The 16,069-nt window shown below is 41.7% G+C and overlaps 1 protein-coding gene across 1 annotated transcript; it reads right to left on the reverse strand.

Annotated features, from left to right (window-relative positions):
- Window positions 1-663: 663 nt before the first annotated feature.
- SKA1 (spindle and kinetochore associated complex subunit 1) lies at window positions 664-16,069 on the reverse strand. Its single transcript, XM_009323069.1, has 6 exons — window positions 15,982-16,069; window positions 14,889-15,013; window positions 14,092-14,183; window positions 10,461-10,598; window positions 5,484-5,653; window positions 664-812 (listed from the first exon to the last, which is right to left on the reverse strand). The coding sequence occupies exons 1-6, from the start codon at window positions 16,067-16,069 to the stop codon at window positions 664-666; spliced, it is 762 nt and encodes a 253-aa protein (XP_009321344.1).

Raw genomic sequence — 16,069 nt, forward strand, 5'->3', positions numbered from 1 at the left:
TACTTGCAGAGTTGGTATTTATCACAATAATTCTACTCTGGAACTTACTGCACTCATAGGTCATTTGAAAGCAACCTTCTGTAATAAAAACTGTGACGAGTTTGACCGGTATTTTCAAAGTGAAAGTCAACATTTTCACGTGAAAACCCCCACAGCTCTACTGTTTCAGCCTAATGGGCTGGTCTGAGGGAAAAATCTGGCTGCATGATGAAGTATGAAAACCACACGGCTATCAGAACTATCGATCATCAGTCTGGAAGCGTTTAGACCACCTCAGATCTTCCTCTTCAAGCGATGCAGGAAAGTCCAAAACATACAATTAGGATAAAGAGAAAGAGATTAAGAAAAGCAAGTCTGGAAATTCATTTGAGGGATTAAAAAAAATCTGGTTTGCATTTGTAATTTAGCAAAAGACAGTAGTTCCTCTCAAGTTTTCAAAACAAAATTCAAATACTTCAAGGCCATTTGATATTGCCACTCCTAATTTAGGATAGAGGTCTGAAAAAAACCACTTCTTGGTCCCCACTACTGCCTTTTAGAAAATAAGGGAGCTGAATGGGAATGCCTACGCATTCTACGCATGTCTGCAGACAACAAAATCCCTCTGCATCTCAAAATACTTCGGCCTTCCATGTCTTGGGTAAGCAGAATATGGAAAGCTCATTAGCAGATGACGTAGCGGACAAGTCTTGAGCCACGAACTTCTCTCACTCTCTGGCAGTGGCGCAGGATATTGAGGATCCTATGGAAGCGCTTATCCACTTTCAGCTGAGTGAACTCTTTGATATCCGCCTCCACAATAAAAAATTCACCTGGAAAACAAATGACGACTTTGCTACAGAAATGACCGTGTTGTAGGATACACTTAACATTTCACAAGTAACAATACAACCTCTTCTTAACAATTCCACACAGTGATGAAAAAATAGAATCAGCAGTAGGACGGCCTCACACTGTCTCAGGAACTTTGTTCTGCTTTCTACATTTGTCACCAGAAAGAGGAATTACCAACCCTCCCATCAAGTTCAACTGCCCTGCATCGTCCACAGGCCCCGACGGGCGAGCTCCGTCTGTTGTCAGCCGCATCTACTAACATCTCTCAAACCATCCATGCTCCTCTGTCAGGGTATGAAGTCTGTAGCAGTCCAAAACACCACCCAGGGCCAGACACGAGACGTTCCACGGATGTGCCAGAAGATGGGGACAGTAGAAAGCCAGCTGACAGCACACCTTGAAGGGCCTTGATGCCTAACAGTAAACTTCTCTTTGAGGCCTCGCCCAGAGGTGTTCTGCTCTCAGTGGCATCCAAAGCACTGACCTGAGCAAAACCAAAGAGGTGCTCAGGGCCTGCCTAAAGATCATAGCACAGCTTTACAGAGAAAGGCATCACGCTTCAGCCTTTCAATCACGGAACACAGCTGAGTAGCAGCGTAATTTGAATCCCAAGTAATTGCTTTGCAATGTCCAAAATAAGCTGTGGCCTGACGACGTTCTCTCAGCGGGCACTCAAGTTCTGGAATTGGCCCTTTGCAAATAAAAGGAAGGAGCCCTGCATACATCAGAGCTATGCAGCCCACCGTTCCCTTGGCTGCCATCAGATTTGGAAAAGAAGAATTCTTCATTAGCTAAGAAAATGCAAGAAAAAGACTAGCCACTTGGAACGACATCCTCCCCGTGTCTCTAAGAAAACGGCACAGGAAGGTCCTGCATCAGAGCTGGCAGCCCATCCCTTCTTGTAATTCATTTAACTACTTCTGAAAGGAAATTCTCATTATCAAGTGCTTGTAAGAAACCAAGGCCTTGACTGGAGTTAAAGCATTTAAAATGCCTGCAACAGAACCCCAAGAGAAAGTCCCCGCAGGCTAATAGTAGACACGAGGAAGGAAGGAAGGAGTTATTCTAAGCACTCCATAGCTCTATTCACTAGCTGCGATTTCATATTCAGTCTTTATGCACTGCTCAGACAGGAGATAATTACAGCTCTAGTAAAATGCCTGTACATTCAATACTTCCTGTAACACGGCATAAGGTTTTAACCACGCATCTTCACAAAACCGTAAGAATGAAAAGCAATCTGTAACCAGGAACATGCTAATTACGGTATAAGAAAGAAACGTCCAGTTACCTTTAAGGAGAGTAACTAGAAGGAAAAAACATTCTTCTGTAGTATCACGCTTCCAAGTCTCATGAGAAAGAAGTCACAAGGCTAGGGGTGTTCTAGCTTGGGAAAGAGAGGATTGCATTCTCCCTCTTCCTTTTACCCTTAAAGTAAGGCTGAGGCAGCAGCATCTTAGATAAGATGGAGGATCTCTTCTTTCTATTAAATTATTGGACAGTCCTTCCAGTTTAACTGAGGAGAAAGTAGCTGATGCTAGCTGGAAAGCCAAAGCCGCCAGGAAAGCTTTTATTTATTTATTAAATAAGTACAATGTAGCTTTACACAGGCAAATCTGTGTTTTTCTGTAAACATTTCATCTTGAAATTTCATCTTATGAGTGATCTAACAGCACTCCACCCTGAAGGAGCATCCGAGGATGTGACAGCCATTAGAATGAAGGTCCCAGAGCGCTGTTCATAAGCGTAGCGTTCCCCAAAATATTGCTCAGCCAGAGCTGAAGAATAACAGATCGTGTTTTCTCACAAACCGGGCCATTTTCAGAGTTGGTGAGACAGATGTCTAATAGGAAGTAGAATCTTCCAGAGACAATAACTGTCAAAAGCTGGAGGTCTTCCCCCAGATGGGAACTATTCTGGAATCTGAGCTTGCAACACTGCCGAATTCACATACAGATGGGAAGTGGAAAGTTTGTTTACTAGGAAGAGAAAAAACCTGCACAACTGCTTAAGGTATAACTACAGTTGGATAGAGACCATTTGCAATTTCCAGTAATAAGGCAACACACCTAAATGGTGTTAGGAACCCGGGGATAATCCGCATACCGGTTTCACAGTCTGTTGTATCTGGGGGAGCATCAAAACGTCCTGAATGTGTGCAGAATATGATTTCTTCTTACATTCGCCCAGAATCCAGGGCAACAACATTCAGCATAGCAGGATCTTTTTTATGAAGAAACCAGAGCTGGATAAAGGGCGGTGGTTTGGTTGGAAACGGTAGGTCCATGCACTAAAATAACTAGCTAAACTAACCGAATCACCTTACCGGCTGGGAAGTTACCCTGATAAACCAGGCAGCACCTTTTCTCCTCTTGAAATCGGAGGAAGGGGTCAGCTGGCAAGCAGCCCAGTCTGAGAAACTGTGGGAATCCTAAGCAGAGGCACTCACAGCAGAAATCTAAGCAAACAAATCAATGAATGGACAACCTCATCCTGAAAAGTGCAATGGATAAAGACATCTAATCATTTTGTGCTGGCCAGATAAGAACCGCCTGACAGCCTGACAGACCTTTTCTCTAGACTTTCTAGATGATTAGTCACAACAAACAAAAACAAAACAAGAAAACCTACCACACACACACTCTCTCTCTCAGATGCTTAAAGTCTAGTTTCCTAACTGAGCTTTCCAACATAAACGAGAAAAATAAAGACTGTCCCTCAGGTACTTGAAGAAATTAAAAGCCTCAATTTTTCCAGACTTAAAAAAAAAAAATCTGGTAGAAAATTATCTCTGCCTAGTTGTAGCTTTCTCAAGTTGCAAGAATGGCTCCTGCATTGCAGCCGGGGCTGCCGCAGATCACAGTGTGGACTAAGCAGCATTCCAGGCCGAGGAGGGCCCTTTTAGTGTTTAGCCTCTCCTCTACAGCCATGGGCTCAAAATCCTATCGTCCCGAGGACAGTAACAGTTAAACCAAAAAGATACTGTAAGTTAAAAAGGATGCAGCAAGTATTTTGCAAAATCCCAGATTAATATGAGCCATTGTTAGAATGAAGCAGAACTTGTCTAGAAAAAAAAAAACCCAAACAAACTATCTGAGCCCAAATCAGAAGCCAGTCACGTGAAGTAGTCTAGCCGCATGCCTTTAGCATGCTTTTATTAAAGTCCTTTACAACACTGACTTTCATACATGTTTATCGCATAGGTCTCAAAATAAACCGCCAGGCATATCCATCATATCAGAATTCCTTCCCTACAGAAGAGATGCATTTAGAATCTAGAAGTTAGCGTTGTTATCACCATACCATAAATATCGAGAGTCTTGATCAGCGACAAATCCAAAGGAAGGAAGAAAAAGTCGTTGTTTGTTGTAAGGGGACTCCTGAGTACCCAGTGAACGTGCAAAAAAAAAAAGGGGGGGAAAAAAAACCCCGAGAGGTGGGTGCTAAAGTGTTATCAGAAAAAGAGCTCTCTTTCTGTGAGACAGAAGAGAGTTTGCTCCATGCTTTATGTCTGAACTAGGAAACATGAGGGCATTCCAAGGCCATCGCCAAGCTTGATATGTGCAGTACACCCCTCCAGGAATAGTTACCTACTTGTTCTCAAAAGGAAAGGAATGTCAAAAAGGAGATTTTAATATGAGAGATTTACTGTGCCACATATCTTTGGAAAAACTAACCTGAAAGTACAGCTTGCTTTTAAATTGAGACACAGACATTTTGGTGCGTTTTCACTCCCTCTACGCTTTTAGGAGGAGAAAACTTCTTAAGGTTATCAGACAACCTCGTCTCTTCCACAAAGCTGCTGCAGCACGACCAATTACCCAGATTTCCCAACTTCAGAACAAATTTTTAATAGTTTGTGTTCATTCTAGCTTAAAAACTGAAAACGCGGTTTATGCAGTTTGGTTATCAAACTAGGAGTTTCCAGAACTTGTAGTGATTCCAAGTTAAAACTTTGTGCGCTCAAAGTTTTTGCTACAACACACCATGAAAGTGACATGTTTTCAGTGAAAACATATAAAAAGTAACCAAATCAGTTATGGGGAAAACTCTGCAGTCACAACAATAACCCTTGTTGCTACACTATAGGACTTCATCCGGAAGAGGTGACTGGATTTTATACTCACCACCCAGTTCTGCGTAGTAATAAGACATTTATAGTCCTTAGGGCCTAGAATCTGATCTGGAGATGAATCTCATCTCTGTTCTCCTCCCCTGATATCAAGGGAGGACCAGAACTTTCACCGCTCCAGACTGTCGAAGCGCTGTTTGCCCCCTGTAGTGGCCAGGAATTCTTCAGGGCCAAATCTGATTTAGACTGTGGCACCCCATGCTGGGAAGGGAGGGAAAGCCCTGCTAGGTCAACAGATTATTTCCCCCCCCCTCTTCTCCATCTGAGAATAAGCGATAGCAGGTTTTCTAAAATTTTTCAGGACTGACCGTTCTAAACACTCCCACAGGTTAAACCATTCCACCAACTACCAGACTGCCTGGATGGACTATTTTCTGAGAATAAGACGCTTTAAGTTACACTGTAACATGACAAGCACGTGCCGTCATTAGTCATTCAGTATCTTGTCCCGTATTTTTATACTTGTGCTGCAATATCCAAATGCTGTGAGTTTGGTACTAACAAAGGAAAAAAATACCTTTTGTATCCTTAGTTTCTTCTTCCAGGAACCTGTGGTAGAGATTTCTGACTGCTGCATTCATAGATTTCAAAGGCTGATGCAGGATCTTGTACTTGCCCACCACAGCCTTGTTCATATCTTGAACAACCGCATTAATCTGATTGTATGTTAAACGACCTTTCATATACCTACAAATAAAAATAAAAGTCAGTAACCAGAAAGTCACAAACGAAGTTCCGTGTTTATTTTTCTCTTTCATCAGCCATAATTGAACACGCAATTCCTAGTTAGAGGCGGTTTCTTCTGCTTTGTGTTAATGAATAAATGCAGTAGTTAATTTTGTTTGTTTCCTTGATTGTTTAATAATGTTGAAAAGCCAGAAAGATGAACCATTAGAAAGCTAAATTAAGAAGTAAAAAAATATCCAGCACAAAAGCTGTAAGGAGCTTCTCAAAATGGAATAAAGGTTGCTTTTATAGCATACCACTTAAACTACAAACGCAGAAAAATCAAGCAACTTTGCAGAAAACGTAACACAAGCCAAAACCAAAATTAAATGTTTCTGCCTAAGAGTGCAATTTGGTTCATATTGTAATCATAAATAACCTGTGTTTGATCTTACAGCTGTTCCTTTGGTTTTTTTTTAAGAAATACTAGTTTTGTGTTGTTTTCTATATTTTATTGCGCAGCCTACTGAGCTATGCAGACACAGTTCTGCACTACCAACACCCGCTTCTGAACTTCCAGAGTATTTCATAAAACCACTACTAAAACAATAAGATCTGTTGATAACAGCCCAGAGGTACAGGAAGCACAGAAGATAAAAACAAAGTGATGTGGAAATATTAGAACACTGGAATATTTGCAAGTAAGGCTATTCAGCATTTATAGATGTAAAGGCATGCATTCACAGAAAAGGAAACGTGCTGCCAACTGAGAAGCCGTTATATAAAAATGAAATCTGAAACTCATACGACAAGCAGTAAGCTAAATACGAAACCAAACCCCAGAAAACACTGCAGTAAAAGCCAGGGCAACCTTGCAACTTGAATTATCCTGTGATCACCATTCAGTCGCTACAACAGACCAAACTTGGCTGTTTGGATTTGGTTCGGTATCAGTTTGCAGATGCGTGGAATCAAGCAGCGTTACAATTCATTTTAAGTATGAATGGGGTTCTTTAGGTCAGGACATCAGGCGGCCAAAAGCTGAAGGACAGCAAGACTGAAAAGATCGATGAACAGGAAATTCTTCCCTCATTTTAATTTGAATGGAAAAACTCAATCTTTGGAAAACGTACAAAGAACTGAAAGCACAAGTAGCTAATCAATTACAAATTCAATATTCCAAACCAGAACGTGGGCAGGCATTACACAATTGCCAGCTAAAAATAAGTGCTTGCTGCAGATTTTAATACTAACCAGTCCCTGCCAGGGAGACAGGTCTGCACGGGGTGTGTAAGAAGTCCTGAAATCAAAGCAATTGCTCTAATTTCAGACTGAATTGCTACTGACATATTTGTCGCCAGTTTTTAACTGTATTGATATTTTGATTAATCCAGATTGAAAATTGGAGGTGCAGCCATTTTTATAAAAACGCTCTACTTGGCACACATAACATCTTTTCAAATAAAAGCCGCACTACCACCCCTGAAATGCAGTCACCCTCGGCATAAACGAGTAACACAGCCTACAACCACAGAAGGGCTTTGCCTGTATACATTAACTGCTATTTATTGCCCTATCTGCATCCCTTAGCCTATTTATAAAGTCACAGGGGAACGTGCAGAGCTATGAAGATTAAGGCCAGAGGTATAAAATACCAATATTTAAGTTCCTGTGCTCCCACTATGGGTAGACAGACAGTGAATACACTTAATAAAGCCAAGAGAACACCCCAGCTCATCCTGAAGCGGAGTGGGTTGCCTAAACCTAAGAACCGAGTGCTCTTTGAGAGGACCCTCAGGCATCCGGGATGCTCACACGGGGCCAGCAGATGGGCTGGGGTTTACAGAAAATTCAGGAGCTAAAGATCTGGCCGTACGTGCTAAAGCATCTGCAATGGCACCAGAGAGTTCTGCTTAGGCAACCGAAAGACACCATGTGCAGCTAGGCAGCCGAGCCGTTTTCTGGTTTCGCCGACCGTCCTGACGTTCAGCGACAGGAGTGGGGGCACTCGGTGGGCGTGGAGACACCTGTGTCACAGACACTTAAACACAGGCGCCTTCATCTCAAATCAAATTCTGTCAAAAGCAATTGGAATTTCTCTTCTGTGCATAGCTGTAAGGATCATAAAAACTCCAGCTGTTCCACAGTCTTCTCATGTTTCTATCCAGCCATGGCTAGCAAACCCATAAATGCTGACATTTATTTCAGTCCATACATAGGCTAATATAAAAGTACAAAGTTGAGAAGTGCCAAATTCATCCATTTTAGATTTAAAATAACTTTAAAGTCTGCTTCACTACACCAAAAGCGAAAACATTCAGAACTTAAAAAAAAAAGTGACCCTATTTCTTTTTTTTAATCCACAGAAGCCCTTTTCAAAACGTTTTTTTCCATAGGTATGAAAACCAAAGCACAGTGCTATGTTCTTCAAAGAAAATAACATCAGTATATCACATATATACCACTGGAAAACAGATAAATCTCCTAATGGCCAACCCTGCTTCCTCAAAAACGCTTAGGCTAAAAGAAACATATATTTCCCCCAAGTTACCATCTTCTGAAACTTCGGAGTTATGACTGTGCAGATTCTAAAAATATCTTAAACGGTAAGAATTTTAGAGATAGAATAAAGCAAGCATTTTCCTTTGCCTGGAATTCAAAGTTAACCGAGACATCTACTGTGCAATTTCCTTTTTCCTTCCTCCAAAAAGGATCTTTCTGCAACAGACTTGAAGGCTAAGGTAATTTGCAAGTTTCTTACTGTGCGAGAGTATTCTATTTGATCAAGGTGCTCCATATCTGCACCTTAACACAGCACGCACCTTTGTTAAATACCTGCTGCAGAGTTCTAAAAATATGAAGTCACTGAAGACTGTATATCCCTTTTAGTGCCCTAATGATGCCGGGGAGAGATTCTCCTTCACTTTCAGCACAAAGGGGGTGAAAACCACCTAGATTTTTCCGTTACAATCTACCACAGCTGTGGTAGGAAGGGAGAGAGGAAAGAGACTCTTGGCTGATTCAAAACCCACCGTACCCAGCTGGTAAGGGATTTCGACATATATGTGATGCATATGCACAGTTGTGCTTTATTAAGTCCCTCAGCCAGGCTTAGCATAGGCACAGTCCTGTACCAGCACAGCCACGCGGCTCGGGGACCGGAGCTGCGTAAAAATGCAGCGGTATCCCCCGTCGCTATTGCCAGCAGGTATAAGGAGATCCTACATCAGAACCAGTGCTGACCTGGAGAACTGGGTTATGGACCTAATTCTCGTTCTTCTAGGAGAATATGTCGGGTGGGAGAAAATTTGGGTCACAAACATTTGCTGCTTAGATTTGATTAAAAAGTATGCGAAATTGCAAGCTGAGCAGACTCCCCCAATCTTGCATTACAATGCTGCCAGGCAACAGGAAAAAACTGGTAGATTAATAGATCTATTTAAATTCACATAAATCTTCCTCCACAGAACAAACATGCTTTGCCCATCCAAATAATATTTCTATAGCCCCACGAGCACAACCTAAGATGCAACCTTTCTGTAAACCAGCAATTAATATAAGAGCACCCAGCTGGCCTCCGTCCCCATTCTCCCCACCTGCGAACAGCAGTGGAAAACCTTCCACTTTCAAGGATAATGAAACACTTTAAGGCATTATCAAGGAAGATCATAGCTTTATCCGGAGGTTAAAACAACATTTGGCTGTAATGGTCTACGTCTACTTCTCTTGCCTTAGCAGACATAAAGACCAAAAATTCCCATGCTCCAGCTTTACTTTTCCAAAATTTTATCAGGAGAGAAGTACCTAAGGGAGTAAATCCACCAATCACTGGAGATGACCTGCAGAATAAAAGTACCAGGTGCACGCACTTTTAAGAAGTAACCAAAAAAAAAAAGGTCCTTTATTATTAGCTCAACATTCAGGCTCCTTCATTTTTTGAATTGAGCAATTCGGTGGAAGAAAATGGACACTGCTCACCTGAAAATTTTGAAAGCTATAGGAAAGATGATTTGAAAGCCTCAAGTACAACGCAGACTCAAAAAAAAAAATTCTTATTGAAACAAGTGTTGCCAGGGAACACACTGAATCTAGAGTCTAGGTAATAATTTAGCCTTAGGCATCAACAGAATTTTCTCGTTTTTGCAGAAATATTTGTCATTGTCCCCAAAACGCCATTGAAGAAAAGTTATTCCTACATGACAGATTTCAGACAAGGATGTCTATTAATCAGGTCCTGATGGTAGGGGAAAAAACCCACAGCTTTCTATTCCAGAAGTTTGGGATATTTCAGTGGGAGGTGTTTTTCTGCTTTTAACAAGTCTGATTTCTTCTCCTGTCCCAAAACAGATTGATAAGTCAAGACGTGAAGTTTTCAGAAACCAATAGTCAGCTCAAATAAAAACAGCATTTATCGTTATTTTTCCTTTTAAGTGTAACCATACCTTTCATCTTATGAGATGATGGCTTTTTTTTTTTAAAATGTCAGTTCTCCAAACAAGAAGTCAACCCATCTATTAGCTAATATATTTCTGTTCATACAATTAAAATGACTTTTGAGATAAGAGGTTTGGGTTTTAACTGATGAGTTCTGATCTTCCCAACATATACATACAAAAGAACCTAATGAGCTCTATTCATTTTGTTTTCAGGTTTGCCAGTATTGCATACAGACTATTTGGAGCTATCATCATGATGTTTCATCCTGTGGAACATGTAAAATTTCAAAGCGTCTCTGTCAGTCTCAGTCCTGCAAGAGCTCGCTTTCCCAAACTTACGTTTGCCACCCAAATCGGCATGACAGGGTCTAAGAAAAGCCATGCTCACTTACGCAGGAACACTTTCAAATTCTTCTGCAGTTATTAAGGGTGCTTCTTTAATAAGTCTTGACTCTTTTGTAGGTTTCTTTGCACGTTCGAGTTCTGCAACTTTTGTTTGTTCTTCACATTTCGCAGTTAGCCCAGTGATGCTGTAAAATGAACGAATATTAAGTGTATAAATAGCAGATAAGTAGTAAGGAGAAGAGCATTATATTATCAAGTCTGCTTACTCACAGACCTAAGTTCCAACCCATCTGTTAGGCTGGATGAACACAATTCACGATCTTTCCTGAAAGAAAAATAAATAAAGCGAGCCTACTCCATTCCAAATTGCATACTTTAGCTGACTTCATTATAGCTCTTCATTTCTCTGCTAGAGAGGCTGCTAGCAGGTGAATTGGAAGCAGTCCAAATGCAGCACAGAGCGGTTAAGAATTCAATGTACCATTACATTTCACAGAACATGAGGCCTCGCTTTTTATCAGATGAACCACAGCACAGAGCTGCAGCCTAACAGGCAGATTTGAAGTACTTCACAGCTCTTTGAAACAAGTTCAAATCTTGGGAAGCCTGACTCATCCATTAATCTTCTGAAGCAAAGAAATTCAACACCATCCAGCAGGCTGGGATTTTTTTTATATATATATATATATTTTTTTTAGGCAAGATCCCAAAAGCTGAGGAATTTCCTGCTTTGAGTGATTATTAGAGCATTATTTTTTATAAATTCACCCTTCCTCCAAACCCTCAGCTTAGAGCCTCAAACGCCGAGTTATTTGCCAGCCACCCACCTAGCTAGCTCCTCTCCTACTCATCGGTAGAAGGACAGCAAAGAGGATGCATTCGGCCAAATTCACTGTCATCTGACTACAAGGACGTTACTGGGCTGCAATGCGCAACAGAAATAACGAAAGCAGTACCGAGCTGACCTGTCACAAAGAACTGATCCTCTACTTTGATCTAACCTTCCCACAAGAAGAGATCGTTGTTTGATGTGGGGCCCTACAGTCAGCGAACAGCACAGCAGTGCCTCTGTTGACCTGAGGGCCGGGATTTGATGCCTCACTTGACGTGACACCCCCAAACCCAGTGTCCCATTTCCCAGGGAAGATGACTGTGGTGCGGAGGACAGCGAGTGTCACCTGCTGGACTCCCAAACTGTCTGGTCTGTGACACAGTGACAGGGGAAGCTCTGCTCCGTGCCACAATGCAGAGCCCTTCTGAAATCCAGGACACCAACAGTTAAACTAATTCAGATGTAAACATCTGAAAGACAAGGTGTGGCCCTGCACAAAACTAATCCCGGCACCCTGAAGCTAGCACTAGTTGCAGGGAATGTCAGCAAAGAAGAGGGAAAGGGAAGGTTTGGAATAGAAGGGTAAACACAAGGACCAAGGGAGGTGAAGTTGCGTCGTAAAACTTCACTCCTCCTGTACGATCCAATCTCCTGCATTGTCCTCACTGCAACAAACCTCTTATCTTTTCTAGATGATTCCCCACCCCCAGGTACTTCTGCTTTGGGTTCCTACCCACTACCTTGCCTGTACATCGCTGCAGTGAGATGGGACACGTACAGCTCACTGCTGACTTGGACCATGAAAAGAACGAACCAAAGCTTGTTTTCAAAATCTGGGTTTGGAGTAGTGAGAAACTGCTCTGTCAATAGACATCTGGAACACAAAGGGCTTAGATATATTGAACTTGCTTTTTATTTCAGTGAGATTCCTCCGGTAAATAAGAACATCAAAATGAAGAACACAGGAGAGGAACAATAGCTAAGGCCATGAATTGTTTGATTCGTCTGTGTGGTTTTTTTCATTCTTTCTGAAATGTGAAGGCCTGTAGCGCCAGCGTTCAAGTGCTTGCTCTGCTTTCTGCATTACTTATCTTGTTATATTCACTCAACAGACAATTAGTATTCAGCTCCCCAAGCATTTTGGAACACAGAGGAACAGAAATGGAGAGGGTCAACAGATGAAGGTTTGGGGAAGAGGACTGAAGGCCCATTTACACCAATACAGATGGGTTCTGACCAATTACAGTCTGTCGGACACTGACAGAACAGCAGTTATAAGCTGGCAGAGCACAATCTGTAGAAAATTATTAGAAACACTTGCTTAGTTTCACATGTGTGGTTCTGTCTAGAATGGGAAGGACCAGCTAAACTTGCACCACAGTTAGCTTCTTGATCAAAAGCTGGACAAGCCTGGAAGTGAAACTAACATCCCAAAGAATGTTTTTGATATCAGAGGTAATACAATCACTAAACAAGCCTCATTTGCATGTAAACAATTCCCAGGAGCTAACGTAAACTTAAGGTAAAGGTTTTTCCTAAATTAAGAAAGTAAGTTATGAAAAGAAGGCAGAACCCCAGTGATAATTTCCCAAGAAATTCCATTCTTTCACACACACACAAAAAAATTCTGCAACATCTAAGTCGAAAAGGAAATTGAAAAGGAACAAGACATCTCCAGACACATTTTGGGAGGCCGTTTCCTAAACTGAGGGTTCCTGTCTGAAGGGTAGCATTCAGAAAAAAATCTTCCGTACAAGTCATCTCTTCACCAGATAAGACTAGTCCAAATTTCAATACAGGCAGTACAGACACAGATGAGAATATTGCTACACGCTATCTAAAATTACAGTTCGTTTTTCTCTTCTGTCGCCTTGTTTCCACATCCTTAACCTTTTACTTTGCTGGAATACGCCTGTAATGTTTTCAGCCTGAAGCTTGTCTGGCATTAGGAGCAAGACCAGGTAAAGCCGATAGATTCAGGGCACATATTGGAAGCGCTGAATTCAAATAGACTGATGCATTGCCTTCTGACAAGCTACAAGGGTGGAAACAAGTTCTGGAATCTCCATATGTTAGAATCTAGAAGAGACCCTCATCTGGCGTACACTAACATCACTCAAAAATAAAAAGCAATTCCAACAGGCCGAAGAAAGAGCTGACCACTCTGAGAAACACAGTCAGAGTTATAATGCCTTAGAAGCCTTTCAAATAATAGCTGTTGTTCCATGTTCTTGTGTCTCATCCTCTCACTTGAGCTACTTTATTCTGAACAGCTTCTTAGTACAGCCCTCTCAAAGGCAGGTGGATGTCATTGCTAGCTAAAACAAATGCCAGGCTGCTGCAGGGAAAGGAGAATAAAAATACCACAACCATAATCCAAATCCCCACAGAAAGATGATTGAATTAGAGGATTCTTTTTTTTTTTAAATGATATTTGGAATGGCAGTGCTGAATTTCAGTTCTTGTAACCCAGCATTTGCATCACTAACCCACCCTTCAATCCTTAGGCACTGCAGCTATCAAATCAGTGTGCTTGCCATTCTAAAGCAAGGAATGTTCAGATTTATCGAAGAACTAGTTTTCTACTATAATGTCACACCTGCCACTGGAAGCTTCCATCTGAACAACTTGGTGTTTTATAGGTTTTACCTGAAGGATTTGTTCGGGTGCTAGCACAAGCCTGGTAGCGATCAATCAAGAGCAAACTCCAGAATCAATACGTGTGTAACAACCCTAGCTCCCAAAAGTTCACAGCTAATACACAGTAGAAGGAGTAGAGCTGTACAGCGCTGTAGCCGTACACTGCCCGGAGCAGCCCGATACCTCCATAGTCATGTACCACATACCAGCTCTGAGTTGCTTTAGGCAGATGGGGAGGAACGTTTTCACGGAGGTGCTGCGCTTCATTTTGATCTCTCTCGGCAGACTTCTGGAGCTCCTGAAATTAATGTTAGACTTCATCAGAAATCCAAAACTTAATGTCAAGCAAGTAAAATTAGTTTACTATTAGGGCGATGCTAAAATATTTTTTTTAAACTTGAGGTGTCCTTTGCTCTCTCCCCATCATCTTACCTCTTTACCTCCTAATTTCCCCAAGAGCAACTAGCAAAGCTCAGAAAAACAAAGCTAAGAGTAAGGAAACATACGCTTGTCTGTCCTTGCCCTCGAAGCGTCAGAGAAATTTGAGTGGGCAAGAAGTAAACCTTTAACAATACACCCTAGCAGGTCTGGGCAGGGGAACAGTGATGGCAACGAAGAGATACTACAGGACATCTACATTCCCCAAACACCACTTTCACACACATGAAGGCACTGCAAACACACACTGAAACAACAGATATTCTAATTAAATCATTTTCATGGCTATTGCAAGGATGTAAAAATAGAACTGCTCTTTAGATCACAGTATCTATTATGATAGAGACATGCTTTCAATGATTAAACCTTGAAAAATAATATTATGTTCGCTATGCTGGAGAGCTGCTTAATAAACCATCAGTAAGCCTGTTCCGAGTCCCAGTTCCACTTACAAGCAGCCTCACGCATCCTAACATATCACTTAGGATCTAGAAAAGAACAACTACGCACTTATCAAAGACTCCTTTGAATCTTTCAGTATTTTATGAACAGGAAAAAAGATTACTTTTAGTAAATTTTTCAGTTTTTCTTGCTGTTGAACTTCCGTTTCCATTTTATTCAGGAGATCATGCAAGAGAACCATCTCATGTCCTATTTTACAGAGCATAGATTTGAGGGATGGTTCTTGACCTGTCAAAGAGAGAACGTTAAGCCAAAAAGCCAAAACACCTCCAACACAAAACCAAAAATCCCATTTCCCTCCCCTCCACAAGCAGTGATTATCTACTAACTCTGTGCTCCCCAACCACTATTTCTTCCCAGGAGAAGCAGCAGTATTCACCGGTCGAAGAGTCAACCTCCTCCTCCATACAGGCAACAGAGTTCAAAGCTGCTGCAGGAATAAAGGCCCCTCTCCAGCACGATGCTGGAAAACGCTAAGCTATACCCACTACCACTGCAGGTTGCAGGTGGAGGACACGGCTTTTAAACACAGCCTGGCTTTCACAACTGCTCGGCTGCAGCACCCTGCTCTCCTTCATCATCTCCCTCTGTTTAGGGGAGCTAGAAAGCTACTGCCCTCTTTGGAAACGGTTCTAGTTCCTCTTCAAACAGGAGGTTAGCCTAGATGACCCTCCCAGCCAACATTCCAATGATCCCGTGTAATGTCCATTTGTGCCTAGCAAAGGATAAGAGATGAACCTAAAACTTGCAAATCAACTTCAGCACCTCGGTTTGAATAAGTTTGCTACCCACTGCATGTTTACATCACAGCCAGGCACTCCTAGAACAAGACACCTGTATAAACCTCCACCTGTGCCTTTGCACATTTTTATAATCAGGCTTATCATACTCCCCAAGATATTTTTTTCTTGTCCCATCTGGAGCTCTCCCCATCAAGCATATAGAATATAGGGTGCATTAACCACCAGTCTCCCAAGTCCCTCAGAGGAGCATACTTGCACTTAGCTCACGTTCTCTGCTTGGCACCTGGTTCCCTGATAATGCTCCCGTTTTGCCATCCTCGCTCACTTTTTTTGTTGTTGTTATTCTCTCTGTTTTACTTGATTTCCACTTCATGTTACATTCCTTGTCTAATTAGAGCATTCCCATTTCCTGCAAGGAGGTGCAAACCAAAACCCTCTCTCAATTTCTTTTACCTATGTTTCTTAATTGAAGAGTCTTTTTAATAGTTGAAATCTTTGTGTTGATGTGAAAGCATAAATCTTCCAGGTCTGAAGACGCCAT

This window comes from Pygoscelis adeliae, unplaced genomic scaffold, assembly GCF_000699105.1.
Source record: "Pygoscelis adeliae isolate BGI_AS28 unplaced genomic scaffold, ASM69910v1 Scaffold174, whole genome shotgun sequence".
Lineage (NCBI taxonomy): Eukaryota > Metazoa > Chordata > Aves > Sphenisciformes > Spheniscidae > Pygoscelis > Pygoscelis adeliae.